Source organism: Aotus nancymaae, unplaced genomic scaffold, assembly GCF_030222135.1.
Source record: "Aotus nancymaae isolate 86718 unplaced genomic scaffold, 86718_ANA_hifiasm-v0.15.2.pri h1tg000033l, whole genome shotgun sequence".
Lineage (NCBI taxonomy): Eukaryota > Metazoa > Chordata > Mammalia > Primates > Aotidae > Aotus > Aotus nancymaae.
Genome location: NW_026988447.1, coordinates 16,667,180 through 16,683,577, shown reverse-complemented (window position 1 = coordinate 16,683,577; position 16,398 = coordinate 16,667,180). Strand labels below are relative to the sequence as shown.

General features: G+C 36.1%; 1 protein-coding gene across 3 annotated transcripts in view; it reads right to left on the bottom strand.

The window, feature by feature from the left end:
• Positions 1–16,398, bottom strand: part of LRBA (LPS responsive beige-like anchor protein) — a 742,045-nt gene that overhangs the window by 594,543 nt on the left and 131,104 nt on the right. For all 3 annotated transcript variants that reach the window (XM_064383828.1, XM_064383829.1, XM_064383830.1), the window contains exons 18-22: positions 10,004–10,096; positions 8,736–8,844; positions 7,947–8,028; positions 4,686–4,809; positions 4,204–4,396 (exon numbers count right to left, since the gene is read on the bottom strand). In XM_064383828.1, the coding sequence (XP_064239898.1) occupies positions 4,204–4,396; positions 4,686–4,809; positions 7,947–8,028; positions 8,736–8,844; positions 10,004–10,096 (601 nt within the window). The remainder of the gene's footprint in view (positions 1–4,203; positions 4,397–4,685; positions 4,810–7,946; positions 8,029–8,735; positions 8,845–10,003; positions 10,097–16,398) is intronic.

Sequence of the window (16,398 nt, the reverse complement as noted above, 5' to 3'; positions counted from 1 at the left end):
GTAATCCCAGTACTTTGGGAGGTGGGAGTGGGTGGATCACCTGAGGCGAGGAGGTCGAGACCAGCCTGGACTACATGGCAAAACCCTGTCTCTACTAAAAATATAAAAATTAGCCAGGCGTGGCGGCAGGCACCTGTAATCCCAGCTACTCAGGAGGCTGAGGCATAGCAATCGCTTGAACCCGGGAGGCGAAAATTGCAGTGAGCTGAGATTGCACCACTGCACTCTAGCCTGAGTGACAGCAAAACTCTTTTGCTTGAGTTTATACAGCTATTCATTACTATGAATCAGAATTCAAACCCTGTCTCCAAAGTCCATATTGTTTCATTGCTTACACAAATGGATTGAAAACTGGATATAAATACTTAATCATAAATGCTTACAAGCTCAAAACACCTGAGATATCACCCAATCCAACTCCCTCATTTTGTATATAGGGAACTCAAAAAGACTAATCTATTCACCCTAAATACCCTATTATTTTCTCAAGTAGCAATTCTCAGTTTTTGGTCTCAAGACACTTTACATTCTTTTTCTTTTTGAGATAAGAGTCTTGCTCTGTCACCAGCTACAGGGCAGTGGTGGGATCTCAGCTCACTGCAACCCTCACCTCCTGGGTTCAAGTGATTCTCCTGCCTCAGCATCCCAAGTAGCTGGGACTACAGGCGCGCTCCACCAGGTCCAGTTAATTTTTGTATTTTTAGTAGAGACAGGGGTTTCACCATGTTGGCCTGGATGGTCTCAATCTCTTGATCTCATGATCCACCCGCCTTGGCCTCCCGAAGTGCTGGGATTATAGGCGTGAGCCACCACACTTGGCCAACACTTTTACATTCGTAAAAAGTATTAAGGTCCCCAAAGACCCTTTGTCTATGTGGATTATATCTATTACTGCTTATATTAGAAATTAACTGAGAACTTTTACAAATATTAACTTGTTTAAAAATAATAAACTCAATATATAATATAAATAACATTTGTTGAAAATGATTATTTTTCAAAACCAAACAGTAAAGAAAACAGCACTATTTTTCATATTTTTGTAAATTTCTTTAAAGTCTGGCTTCATAGAAGACAACTACATTTTCATATTTGCTTTTGCATTTAATCTGTTGCATATATTGGTTTGGTTGAAGTATACAAAGAAAATCCACCCTCATATAAATATGTAGTAGGAAAGAAGGACCTCAGAGACCCCATGAAAAGGTCTCATGGGCCCCCAAGTTCGTTGTTTTTTGTTTTGTTTTGTTTTGTTTTTTGAGATAGAGTCTCATTCTCATGCAGGCTAGAGTGCAGTGGTGTGATCTTGGCTCACTGCAAACTCTGCCTCCTGGGTTCAGGTGATTCTCCTGCCTCAGTCTCCCAAGTACCTGGGATTACAGGCGTGCGCCACCATGCCCAGCTAATGTTTGTATTTTAATAGAGATGGAGTTTCACCATGTTGGCCAGGCTGGTCTTGAACTCCTGACCTCAAGTGATCCAGCTGCCCCGGCCTGTGATTACATGCATGTGCCACTGAGCCCATCTGTCTTCCCAAGGTCTTTAGGTTACTCTTTAACAACAACTGCTTTAAAGGTTATACTCCTCTAGCCATCTTGCCTAAGGACTTGAAGAAACTAAGGTGAACTGACATATATTTGTTAGAAAATATTTAAAAACTGCTTTATTCTGGGCACTTCCCTAACCTAAAATCTCCCCTAGAAATCTCTGAAATCTACTCCAAATGTATATGAGGCCCAAATTCAACCCTATTTTTCTTATAATCTTTTGTAAATGGCAACATAGTATGAGAAAAACAAAATCAGTCTAGTTGCAGCAGCCTACTGCAATAGAAATGAGAATATCTGGGCATCAGCACAAACTAAAGTTACAGAAAGGATGGTAAACAGTTCCTGTAATGAGTCAAATAATAAATATTTTAGGCTTTGGGGCCATATCATTGATGTAATATGTACAACTATCCTTATGGTGTGAAAATAGCCATATACAATATATAAATGAAGAGGAGTGGATAAGTTCTAGCATAATTTTATTTAGATTTGACCCTTAGCCCATGGCTAGCTGAATTCTGTTTTAGACAGAACTGATCAACCTCAAAAATATAGTGACCAAAACAAAGCCATTTTATAAAATCAGATCTCTTTTCTTATTTACAAATGGATTTTATTCCTTATAAACACTTGCAATAGAAACATACTTTCTTGTCAATGAGGAAGGAGGAGGCAGAATGAATAATTTGTAGGTACTTTCAGTAATTAAAAGCTATTCAAACACCTAGAAACATATAATTAGGGAGACCAAGTTTTGCTCTCGTCACCCAGGCTGGAATGCAAAGGCTCCATCTCATCTCACTATAACCTCCCCATCCTGGGTTCAAGCTATTCTCCTGCCTCAGCCTCCTGAGTAGCTGAGATTACAGGTGCACGTGGTGACGCCCAGCTAACTTTTGTATTTTGAGTAGAGACGGGGTCTCACCATGTTGGCCAGGTTAGTCTTGAACTTCTGACCTCAGGTGATCGACCCACCTCAGCCTCCCAAAGTGCTGGGATTACAAATGTGAGCCACCACGCCCAGCCAAAAATGGCAATATATTCTACAGAATGGCAAATTATTCCAGAATAACTTTGATAGTCAGTAAAATAAACAAAGATAGACAAAAATTATCATTCTTGGTATTTATTCCTTCTAGCCAATTTTTTATTAAATAGATATATAATTATACAATATTCCTTCTGAGTAAAGAAAGAATTCTTAAGATTGAAAAAACATACACCATAAATGAAACTAATAAATTTTAATGCATTACTTGAAATGTAAATTTTCCTCAGAAGGTACAAATATAAAACTCCAAAAATAATTAGATAATCCATAAATCGGGAGAAGATATTCATAAATAACAGGTAGTAAAAGATTAAGAATGAGACTATCTAAAGAACTCCCACAAAACAACAAGAAAACACAGATCAAGATTATGGTGATATAGCATTTTAAATTTACCAAATTGACAAATTTTTAGATTAGATGATGTGAAGCAATGAGAACTTAAACATTGTAGGTGAGATGTAAACTGATACACTACTATAGAATACTATATTGTATTGGAATACGATACTTTGGAAAATAATTTGCATTATCTTCTAAAGTTCACCATTTTCACCATACAAGTCAGTAATTCTAGGAATATATGCAAAAAATTCTTGAATAAGCACCAAATGTATACAAAAATGCTCATTAATTGGCAAATAAATAAAGTCATGTCATAGCATACATTACAACTGAGAAAATGAACACAGCCACATGGGTCAATGTGGATGAAACTCAAACAATAATAAGTAAAAACAGTAATTAACATAAAAATGCATTCAGTATGCTTGCATTTAAGTGTAAACACAAAAAATAAAACTCTATTGTTTAGAGTTATATATACGTAGTAAAAAGTACAGAAAAGACAAAAGACAACACCAAATAAAAGTTAGTGGTGTTGGGGGTCAGGCAAAGAAGAGGAGAAAAAGCAATTGCAGAGAAGTGACCCAATTTCATAAACAGTGATCCTTTCTGTATGCTTATAGTATTTTTAAAAGAAAAATTTTAAGCTATACATAAATAACTAAACTTACTTTGGCTTAATTTTACAAAAAAAAAAAAAGGCTACATTCTTCAAAACCCATTTTTTTTTTTAGCTACCTGTAAGATAAGCAAAAGGCAAACATGAGCCAGAGCTTTTCTGTTTACTCAACTACCTTATGTTGCTAAACAATTGCTCATCTTTGAATATAGTGCGCCACCTTGTGTTCTAAAGCTTCTGACCAGTATAAAATTCTGCAATTCATGTTTGTAAACTTGGCTTCCTTGAAAAAAAAAAAAAAAAATACTAGGTTGGTGCAAAAGTGATTGCGGTTTTTGCTGCAACTACTTTTGCACCACCCTAATGTAAATTCCGTTATGCTGTGGCAATAGATTTAGCATTATAAAGATAAGTACATGTAAAAACAACATTAGAAAAAGTTACTTTGATTCTAAAGAAATTAGAAATGCTTTATATTTATTTCTATTGATAACCTTTTGAAGCTTTCATTTTGCTATACTTTCAGAAAATAATTTGCCTTTTTTCCTCGATTTTAAGTATCTGAATTTTTTAAATGACTAAAATTCAAAATTATAGATATTTAAAATGCTACAATACGCTTTCATTAAGAAACTTACCTTTGAATGAGTGATTGATAAAGTGTCTACCCATACACGCCAGCCACCCCACTCATATTTGACTGCATGGTAAAGCAGGATTCTGAATATGGCATATACCATTTCTGTTATCTTTTGCTCATCTGAATTCTTAGGATTAAAATAGCAGAGAGAAAGCATCCACTCTTGCCACACAGAGCACTGTAGCAAGCTCCTGAAAATTATAAGAGGGTACTAAATTACTGAAGAAAAAAAAATCATCTGAAAGAATTCTTAAAGGTTTAAACCAAAGTAACAACCCCCCTCCAAAAAAAAAAAAAACACATTTAATTATACATTAAGAACAATTCAACAATGTGGTACTAAAAACTCTAACTTTAAACTATGTGGTACATTATTTACATACCCTTAATATATTTTTAAAGAAATTTTTCTAAGATAAAATGGGCTTATACAAAAGTAGACTTGAACACTGCAAATAAATGCTTTCTCATTCAGCTTACCTCCTGTTTTCTCTACTGTTATTAAAAAGTTTAATCATATCAGAAAGAAAGGCTCTGCGAACCTCCATGCTCTCTGAGCACTGGGGAGAATTTCGAAGTAGGGTCGCAATTACTTTTAGTATCTCTGTAAGACAGTTTATAAATAAATAAAAACCAAACTGAACAAAAAACTCATGATAGAAGGTCATCAATCTATTGTAATTTCTTTAGTTCCCCTAACACAAATGTCTACTAAAAACATCCTCTTCTGTTATTAAAAAAAATAACCTATGGAAAGAAATGACAGTACATTCATTAGAAAGCATTTATAATTAAGAAAGGAAATTTATTTCATGATTCAAATGTGCAAAAATAAAGCTGAATTTTAAAATGTTAAAATAAAACAAATTAAACTATAAATGAATTAAATATTAGTAAAACTGCTTATTCTCTCTGAGATATACCAAATAGTAAAGCTGATCTTAAAAACAACTAGGCCAGGCGAAGTGACTCACGTCTGTAATCCCAAAACTTTGGGAAGCTGAGACAGGTGGATCACTTGAGGTCAGGTGTTCGAGACCAGCCTAGCCAACATGGTGAAACCCTGTCTCTACTGAAAATATAAAAATTAGCCAGGCGTGGTAGCACACCTATAATCCCAGCTACTCAGCATGCTGAGACAGAAAAATTACTTGAACCCAGGAGGGGGAGGATGCAGTGAGCCAAGATTGCACCACTGCACTCCAGACGGGGCAACAGAGCAAGACTCTGTCTCAAAAAATAATAATGAAATAAAATTAGAAAAACACAATAATCAAAATCTTAGAAAAAGATAAATTCTTAGATTCCTCATCATAATTTATGGTATACACACAGCCTTTCATTTACCATAGTGAATTTTTAAAGGTGTGAAGACTTTCTTTCATAATCTTAAAAGTAAAATTAGACACAAAAAACCCAAAGGAAATTAAAACCCATTCAATATCCCATCCCCCAAGCAAATGTAAACTAAACTACTATGGTAATGGTCTTAGCATAAAGCTATTTAAATATCCAGAATTTAGCTTAAATTAGGCTGGGCATGGTGGCTCATGCCTATAATCCCAGTAATTTGGGAGGCCAAGGCAGGCGGATCATCTGAGGTCAAGAGTTCAAAGACCACCCTGGCCAACATGGTGAAAACTCGTCTCCACAAAAAATATAAAAACTAGCCAGACCTGGTAGCAGGCGCCTGTATTCCCAACTACTCAGGAGGCTGAGGCAGGAGAATCGTTTGAACCAGAAGGCACAGATCCTGCCACTGTACTCCAGCCTGGGCAACATAGTAAGACTCTGTCTCTAAATAAATAAATAAGCTCCAGAACTTAGCTTAAATTTTTTTAAAAAATTCTTTAAAAATATGTACTTAGAGCAGGTGCCATGGCTCATGCCTGTAATAACAGCACTTTGGGAGGCCAAGGTAGTGGGAATGTTTGAGCCCAGGAGTTTGAAACCAGTCTCAACATAGGGTTGCCCAGTGAGACCCCTACAAAAAATTTAAAAATTAGCTGGCTATGATGGTGTGTGCCTGTAATCCCAGCTACTTGGGAGGCTCAGGTGGGAGGACTGCCTAATCTGGGAAGTCAAAGCTGGAGTCTCAAAAAAAAAAAAAAGGTAGGACTTTACAGATAAAAAATAAAAACAGCTACAATTCTGAATTTAAAATTACACGATATTTCAAATTTTTATTCAATTGAAAATTTAGGAATTCTAAACTACCCTTTTGCTAAGGATTTTGGTGAATCTAAGCAGTTATTTCAAAATAGCAAAAACGAAGATACTCAGTCATACAATTACTGATATTTGGGGAGCAATTTCTGAATTCCTCTAATAACAAATCCAAAAGTTCACTACCTGAACAATGATTACAATAATGATGATAGTCATAATAATGAGATAATTGCCACTCATTTTGAGGATATATCACCACTGTTTTAAGAAAGCAATTATTAATTCATGTAATCTTTACACGATAGATACTAATATCCTCATTTTAGAGATAAATGAATTAAAACTCAAAAACTAAGAAATGCACACAAAGTCACACAACTAGTTAGACATATAACCAGGAGTTCAACACATGCAGCCTCTATTTTTAATCACCTAACTATACTACCTGTCTTTTCTGGGCCAATATATTAGGTAGATAATTGCTATCATTTATAGCAATACAGATAATTTTTAAAGTATCCCTGCCAAAATTCAGTGTGCTAATTTAATGTTATTAAGAAGTAAGGCCTTTAAGAAGGCGATTAAGCCTGGAGGACTTCTCCCTCAATAGGATTAAAGTCCTTATAAAAGAGGCTTCACATAATGTTTGGTGAGCTTGCCATTCAGCCTTTATTGAAAGCAGAGAGCAGCCATCAGCAAACTAAATGGAGGCACCTGGATCTTGGACTTCTAAGCTTTCAGAATTGAGAGAAAATAAATTTCTGTTCTTCATAAATTGCCCAGTCTCAGGTATTCTGTAGTAGCAGCATAAAAGAGACTAGACTAAGACAAATAAATTCTAAAATTCTTATACTAGTAATTTTCTCTATGATCACATAACATATATGAAATGCACATTTATATATATAATATCTATAAATACAAGATTTTCTCTTCATTCTCAAAATAATGAAATCATGTTTCTCTGAAAGCTGAGAAAAATTAAACTTCAAAGCCACGTATTTTTAAAATTAGCACTGGAGTACCACACGTACAAACACACCTAACCACATAAAATGTAATTAAATTTCAAAACTCTACAAACTAATAATTTTAACAAGATGAAAAAGGTATACTTTGTACAAGTGCTTAAGAATTCTAAATATCAAAAGAAAAGACTGTTTAACAAGACTATATTCATAAACAATAAACAAGACATATTTTTCTATTCCAAATTTGGTATTTTTATATTCACAGAAATTTAAGATAAAACTACCTCCATGGTTCATGTAATTTTGCCTGATATCACTAAATAGTACAACCAAAATTTTGATGAAAGTCTGAACATACATTAAATCAAGACCTTAAGCAAACAACTCTTCAAACCCTTTATATAAGGATTTCCACATAACTTAAGGTTGATTCGAAGTAATATTCAACATAAAATATAAACAAAACTAATATAATATCATCACTCTTAATGAAATATTCATCTAACAATCTATTTCAATAACATCAACTACAGGCTGTTCACAGTGACTTTCTTTTTAAGTGTCAAAAGGTAGCTTTTGTTAAAGTATATAAAATACATACGAGGGTTTTGTATCTTTACTGAAGAATCGGGATCTGGATGCTGTTTATGTATCACCTGAGTACCAATCTGTTCTATAAGAATCTACAGAAGTAAAACAATAGATTACATTAGCAAATCATTGGATTAGCACCACTGTTAATGAACTCTAAGTACAATGCTAATAAAAACATAGTATATTTAAAGTCCAATATTGTCATGCTAAATATTATGCTTCTAAAATAACTTAAGCATTATTACTCTGTGTTTTCTTAATTATAAAATGAGACATCAAATAGTTAATACAATGGAGGGAATACTTAAATGGAAACGATACTGTTTAGAAATACATTGATTAATAATAGATTCAAATGCAGCCACATCTCCTTTATATCATTTCAAAGCTGTACATTACAAACCTAAATAATCTGGCTGGCATGGTGGCTCATGCCTGTAATCCCAGTACTCTGGGAGGCTGAGGCAGTGGATCACCTGAGGTCCAGAGTTCGAGACCAGCCTGGCCACCACAGCAAAACCCTGTCTCTACTAAAAATACATAAATTAGCCAGGCATGGTGCCATGCGCCTGTAATCCCAGCTACTCGGGAGGCTGAGACAAATGAATCACTTGAACTCAGGAGGCGAAAGTTGCAGTGAGCCAAAACTGTGCCACTGCACTCCAGCCTGGGTGACAGAGTAAGACTCTGTCTCAAAAAATAAAATAAAAATAAATGATCTTATTTACCTACACAATGTTAAGATGCATTTTTATAATAAGAAATTTGGTAGAGTAAATCCTAAGTACATTCTTACCTCAAATAGGACATTATATGTGGTCATTGTGATTAAATTTGTCTGAAGCATGAGCCTTTCAGCGAGCAATGAAAACAATCCATGCCCAAGCATGACTTCAGCTTTCCTCCTGCAATTAGACAAAAAGAAATAATCAAATGTAGAGCTTATCTGTGCTCTACTTAGTATGCATGCTGGAGAAAGGAAACACAAAATATTTTTTCACATTACAAACAATTCCCAACTCAATTACTCTCTCAACTATCTTCACTATAGCACTTTTAAGGTCACAAAACCTTTAAGTAGAGAAATGTTAACTACTATATATGCATAGCAAAAGTTAAAAAAAAAAAGTTTACCTATGCACAGCAAAAACCTCCTCAAATTCTTCAGAGCAATTATTTATTTAGCTAAGTTGCTATGATCTACCAGCACTAACTTAGTATCTCTTGGGGATGATCATCTAAAGTACAATAAGTACTTAAGTAGAAAAACAATGTGGAGAAAAAGTAGAAGAAATGTAACATAATTTTTAAAAATAAACCTATGAAAACATATATACCAAAAGTAACCTTCCAAGCATAAATTCAGAAACTAAACGATCACAAACTTTACCCTTGGGGTCAGCAAAGTTCTTCCGCAAATAGCTAAGGGGTAAATATTTTAGAATTTGTGGACCAGGTGATCTCTGTCACAATTCAACATTGCCCTTGTATCATGAAAGCCACAGATAATGCACAAATTAATCATTGTGGCTGTTTTCCAATAAAACTTTATTTATAGGTGGTTTGCTGGATTCCTAGAGACTACAGTTTACCAACACTTGTTCTACCCTCAACATTTTATTTTTAAAATAAACTAATTTGGTACAAAGAACAAGAGGTAGAACATGAGTATCTGCATTCAGCTAAGAAAATAAAACTCTCTGCATATAGCACAACACAGTATATAACAAACATCCAGGTTACTATATTACTCTACAATGCAGATAAAGCAAAATTGGTGTGAGACACCTGAAATCAAGTCTTCACAGTTTCTGGAATGCAAGTTATCCAAACTAATTCTCATAATTCACATTAAATATATGAATAATTTAAATAATTTTATGTACAAAAAACTATTCAACAATTTTTAAAATATGTACTAGTGACTGGGTTACATTTATACAGCAATTAGGAAGAAAAATAAAAGAAAAACTAGAGAACTATAGAACAAAATTGCTACTCCAAAGATTTATAAAATAAATAAGTAGAATACAACAGTCCATCTTAGATTTCATTCACACTTACTTTGGCGCCAGATGTTTTAAAAAATAACCCATTGCCTTAAGAGCTTGTACCCTGATTCCTTCGCTTTTTGATGCCAGAAGTTTGTAGATAACGCTGAATGAATAAAAATTAAAAACAAACCATTTTAAGTAGTTTTTAAATGGAAAGGTTTAATATATACACTTTTCATATTATTAGAAACCTATTTCAAATAACATAGAAGGAAATTTAATACACATTTCTGGATTAAAAATCCTGCTTATCTCAGGCTACAGTTTCTTTCGATGAAAACTAAGAAATGAAAAGAAACCGGAATGTAAGAAATGATGTGACTTTTCCATGTACATATTTATATGTAACGTGTGCATCATGCTAGCTTTGAGACACTTTCTTCCTTCTGCTACAGGCTTATCAATGTCCTATGAAGGTTAGCAAAACCTATTATTTTAAGTCAATAGAAAGAAAACATTCTTTAATGGTAGCACATATTTAAATTTCCAAGTAATTATCACCATGAAAAACAAGAAAGCAGGCTAATAATGAATAGTAATCAGAAATAATTACAAAAGTAAAAAGATTTAAAACCAAAGGACTGCTAAAAATAGATTTCCCATTCATTTCTCAAAAATTATATAGTAATCTAATTTAATTTGTAAAGATCTAAGAGGCAGCTAGACATGGTGTCTCATGCCTGTAATCCCAGCACTTTGGGAGGCGGAGGCAGGCAGATCACCTAATTTCAGGAGTTCAAAACCAGCCTAGCCCCAGTCTCTTACTAAAAGCACAAAAAATTAGCTGGGCGTGGTGGCATGTGCCTGTAATCCCAGCTGCTTTGGAGACTGAGGGAGGAGAATCACTTGAACCTGGGAGGCAGAGGTTGCAGTGAGCTCAGATTGCACCACTGCACTCCACCCTGGGCAACAGAACAAGACTCTGTCTCATATATATATACACACACATACACATATATGAAGGCCTTCTGATTTTAGTATAAGCAAAGTATACCGACTCTTGTCTCAATAAATGAATATATATATGAGGGTCTTCTGATTTTAGTATAAGCAAAGTAATACTGAAACTGAAATTCAACTGATTCATTATAGCATTCCCTTCCTCATAAACACTTAGAACAACAACAATAATTAGAGACCCTTACAATTACTTTTAAAAATTAAGGATATCAGGCCAGGTGTGGTGGCTCATGCCTGTAATCCCAGAACTTTGGGAGGCCAAGGCAGGTGGATCACCTGAGGTCAGGAGTTCGAGACCAGCTTGACCAATATGGTGAAACCTCATCTCTCCTAAACATACAAAAATCAGCCGGGCATGGTGGCAGGCACTTATAGTCCCAGCTACTCGGGAGGCTGAGACAGGAGAATTGATTGAACTGGGGAGGTGGAGGTTGCAGTGAGCCAAGATCAGGCCACTGCACTCTAGCCTGGGTGACAGAGCAAGACTCTGTCTCAAAAAAAGAAGAAAAAAAAATTAAAGATTATCAGTATCCTCCTAGATAAAAATTTTGATGATTAGTAAGTCAGAAAATATTCTGAAAAAAAGGAAATATCTTCAACCTCTAGTGATCAATAGAAAAGCAAGAATATAAAAAGAAGTTTGATTCCTTTTAAAATATGAACTAAAGGTGTCCAGGTAAATAACACACTGTAACCACATAAAATGATGCATAAAAAATCATTCATTTTTTTAATTCAAATCTTAGTAATAAAACTTAACAGTTAATCATTAGGAAAATACTAACATGTTTTACATTTCTTTTCTTCAAGGATTTAAATTCAGCAAAATAAAAATTAAATTTTTTAAAAGAAATATTAAGGTAAGTATAATACCAGTTTTAAATTACAGTAGTTTTTTAATTTTTTTTCCCTAAAGATGGCAGATTTGAGGGTTTTAGCATTTCTCAGCCACTTGGAAACAACAAGATAGCACATAAAAATCAACTCTGAGCTTTAATTCAAGAAGAAAAGCAGGAATCTACCAGAATCATGAATGGCATCCTAGATCCTGAGAGCACTTTGTTTCTCCCAAGACCTGGAGCTGAGAAAGAGGTATGGAGATACTGTGAGGGAAAGACACCAGGAAAAGTTGCAGGGACCAAGAGCAGGATGCCATTTTGAATTCAAGCACATACAATTCAACCTGGAAATCTGACATGTGGCCACACAGGCATGCCCCGTCACAGGCCTAGGGTAGGAGGAAAGCTGCTAGAGCTGCAAGATCCACAATATCTCCTGGACAATGAGACTTGCCAGCTAGAGGCAGCTTGGTGACCTGGAACCAGTCTGCATGTGCCATTGCTGGGTCCCCCAGCCAGCAACCGTGCACTGTGTGGTGCAGCAGGGCCCTCTCTGCTCCACTCTCAAGCAGAAACCCAGGCATTCAACCCTCCCCACCCTTCGTAAACACAGATCATGGCACTTGACCCTCTTTCCTCCATGCCCAGCAGATCTCCAGGCATGTGAAGCACCCAATCCCATGGACTAGCAACCTGAACCCTATTCCACATGATGCAGCAGGATGCACAGGCAGATCTCCAGGAATTCAATGCACTTGCTTGCCCAGACTGGCAGCCTGAGCCACCCCACTCTTCCTTTGCAGAGATCCAGGTTCAGAGGGGTCCTCTATGCTTCATGCCCGGGGAGATCTCCAGGCATTCAGAGCAGCTGCTTAGTTAGTCCAGCAGCCTGACTCACCTCATTCCTCTGTGCAAAGATCTTGGTGCAAGGGAAGCTCTCTCTGCTCCATGCCCAGGCAGATTTCCAGGCATTCAGACTACCCACTCACCTGGAACAGCCCCCTCTGCACCATTCCTATGCAGAGATCCTGGTACAGCGGTCCTCTCTGTTCCACATCCAGCCCTATCTCAAGGCATTCATAGTACCTGCTGGCCTAGTTCAGTACCCTGAGGTGTCCCACCATTCCATTGCAGAAATCGTGGTGCACTGGATTTGAAATGGACCCTCTCCATTTTAAACTCAGCAGATCTCCAGGAATCTGGAAAACCCACTTTCCTGGATTAGGAGTTTAGGCCATCCCACATTCCCATGCAGAGAATTTGGGACTGAGGTTTTCCATCCTAATGCCTACACACTCTTCTGGGCACTCAGGGACTGCCCACTGAATTCTCCTTCAGCACTGATGCCAGCCATAAGGAGACCTCTAGTAGGACCTGCCCAGTCTGGAAATGCCCATTTTGTGCCCCACTCCTCCAGAGCAGAGGAGGGGGCTCAGACACATCAGTCTATTGCCTGAGGCAACAGAGAGCTTCTCCCACTAAACAAATTGGCCAAAGGCCACTTTTACTCATAACTGCCATCTAATGGCTTGTAGGTTTAAATGCACAGCCCAATATAAAACCTGCTGACGAAAGTGCATAAAGCTATAGAAGCAAAGCCCAAAGACCCTACCCAGCATTCTCTATAGCCACCCCCTATATAGAGGAAGGGAAAGGGAAAGAAGATAACAAAAAAAATTATAGAGAAAGGAAAAAAAAAATCTTAACATCATGAAAACTATTACAAAAGTTAGAAGCGTCAGCATCTCCAAAGGAGAAGGAACCAGCACAAAACTTCAGACACTATGAAAAATCTGAGTGTGGTGATACCATCAAAGGATCACACTGGCTCTCCAACCATGGTCCATAACCAAAATGGAAACTCAGAAACGATAGATAAAGAATTCAAAGTATGGCCTGCAAGTAAGCTCAATGATATCCCAGACAATGTTGAAAATTAAAACAAAGAAACTTCTAAAGCAATTCAGGAAATGAATGAGATTAAACATCTTAAAAAGAAATCAATCAGAGATCCTGGAATTGAAAAACTCACTTAAGAAATTACAAAATGAAACTGAAAGTTTTATCAGAAAACTGGACCAACCAAAAGAAAGAACTTCAAAGCCTGAAGACTGATCTTTCAAATCAGCGACACCAAAAAAAAAAAAAAGGTTAAAAAATGAAAAAAGTCTTCAAGAAATATAAGACCATGTAAAGTAGCCAAATCTACAAGTTCCTGGCATTACTGAGAGTTACTGGCATTACTGAGAGTTACTGGCATTACTGGCATTACGACACCTACTACCACAAAAATACATGTATACAGCTTGCAAACCTTATAAAGCAACCAGCTAAGAACTTCATGAAAGGATCAAAACCTCACATATCAATATTAATTATAAACCTCACATATCAATATTAATTATGAGTGTAAATGGTCTAAATGTCCCACTCAAAAGGCACAGACTGGCATGTTGGATAAAAAAACAGAACTCATCCATCTACTGTCTGTAAGAGACCCATTTTACGTATAACACCACTCACAGGCTCAAAGTACAGGGTTGGGGAAAGACCTATCACAAAAAGAGAACATAGAAAAAGAGCAGGAGTCACTATTCTTATATAAGATAAAACAAATGATAAGTTATCAAGTTAAAAAGGACAAAAAATGGCATTACAAAATGTTGAATAGTTCCATTCAACAAGAAAACTTAACGATCTTAAATATATATGCGCCTAACAGTAGAGCAACCAAATATATAAAACAACTACTACTAGACATAGGAACAGACTTAGACAGTCACACAATAATAGTAGGGGACTTCAACACCCCACTGACAGCATTGGACATGTCATTAAGGCAGAAAACTAACAAACTCTGGACTTCAATTCAACACTTGTCTAATTGGACCAAATAGACATCTACAGGATACTACTCCACCCATCAACATTCTTTTCCACCCATACACATTCTTCTCATCTGCACACAAAACATACTCCAAGATCAACCATATGCTCAGCTATAAAGTCTTGATAAATGCAAAAAAACTGAAACCATGCCAACCATATTCTCAGACCACAGTAGAATAAAAATAGAAATCAACACCAAGATGATCTCTCAAAACCATAGAATTATATGGAAATTAAACAACTTGTTCCTGAATGACTTTTGGGTAAACAATGAAATTAAGGCAGAAATTTAAAAATTCTTTGAAATAAATGAAAACAAAGACACAACGTAACAAAACCTCTGGGATACAGCCAAAGCACTGTTAAGAGGAAACTTTAGTCCAGGCGCAGTGGCTCATGCCTGTAATCCCAACACTTTGGGAGGTCAAGGAGGGCAGATCACTTGAGGGCAGCAGTTCCAGACCAGCCTGGCCAACATGGTAAAACTCTGTCTCTATCAAAAATACAAAAAAAATTAACCAGGCCTAGTGGTGGGCACCTGTAATCTTGAGAGGCTGAGGCAGGAGAGTCACTTGAACCCAGGAGGCGGAGGTTGTAGTGAGCTGAGTTTGAGCCACTGTACTCCAGCCTGGGTGACAGAGCAAGATTCTGTCTTTAAAAAAAAAAAAAAAAAAAAAAAAAAAAAAAAAGCACTAATGGCCTAACTCAAAAAACTAGAAAGATCTAAAATTAACAATCTAACATCACACCTAGAGGAACTAAAAAAACACAAAACTAACCCCAAAGCTAGCAGAGGAAACAAAATAAAGAAAATCAGAGCAGGACTAAACGAAACTGAGCCAAAAAAAAAAAAAAAAAAAAAAAAGTCCATACAAAGAACCAACAAAACCAAAAGCTGGTTATTTGAATGGATAAAGAAACTAATAGACTACTAGCTAGATTAAAAAAAAAAATCCAAATAAATGCAACCAGAAATGACAAAGCTGATGATACAACCAATCCCACAGAAATACAAAAGATCCTCAGAGTCAATTATGAACACCTCTATGCACACAAACTAGAAAATCTATTCTTAGAAACACAAAATCAGGAAGAAATTAAAACCTTGAACAGACCAAGACTGAGCTCTGAAACTGTCTATCAGCTAGAATTTGGCAGTGAATTTTTCTGGTCCAGAATTTTTTTTGGTTAAATCCTGGACCAGAAAAATTCACTGCCAAATTCTAGCAGAACAGGGAGAAGGGGAAGTGAGAGAAGGAGAAGGGAAAGTAGGAGAAGGGGAAGTAGAGGAAAGGGAAGAACAGGAAGTAGGGAAAGGGGAAGAAAGGGAAGGGGAAGAAGGGGAAGGGGAAGGGAATGGAAAAGGGAAAGGAAAAGAGGAAAGAAAAGAAATTACATACACAGAATTCTACATACAAGAAAAATATCCTTGGAGAGTGAAGGCCAAATAAATATATTTTCAGAAGAAATATTTAAAAATTGTTTCTATCAAAACTGCTCAACAAGTTCTTGCTCAGCAAAAGTTCTTCTTCTAAAGGAAGTTCTTCAAGAATAAAGGAAGAGCAAAAGAAATTGTAAATAACCTGGATAAAAGTAAAAGCTTCTTTCTCTCTTAAATTCTTTACGCTATATACAACTAGTGAAAGTAAAACTTATAACTCTCTGGAGGTGCTTAGGTATATACGGACATAATAAAGGAGAATCGTGGTGGTAAAAG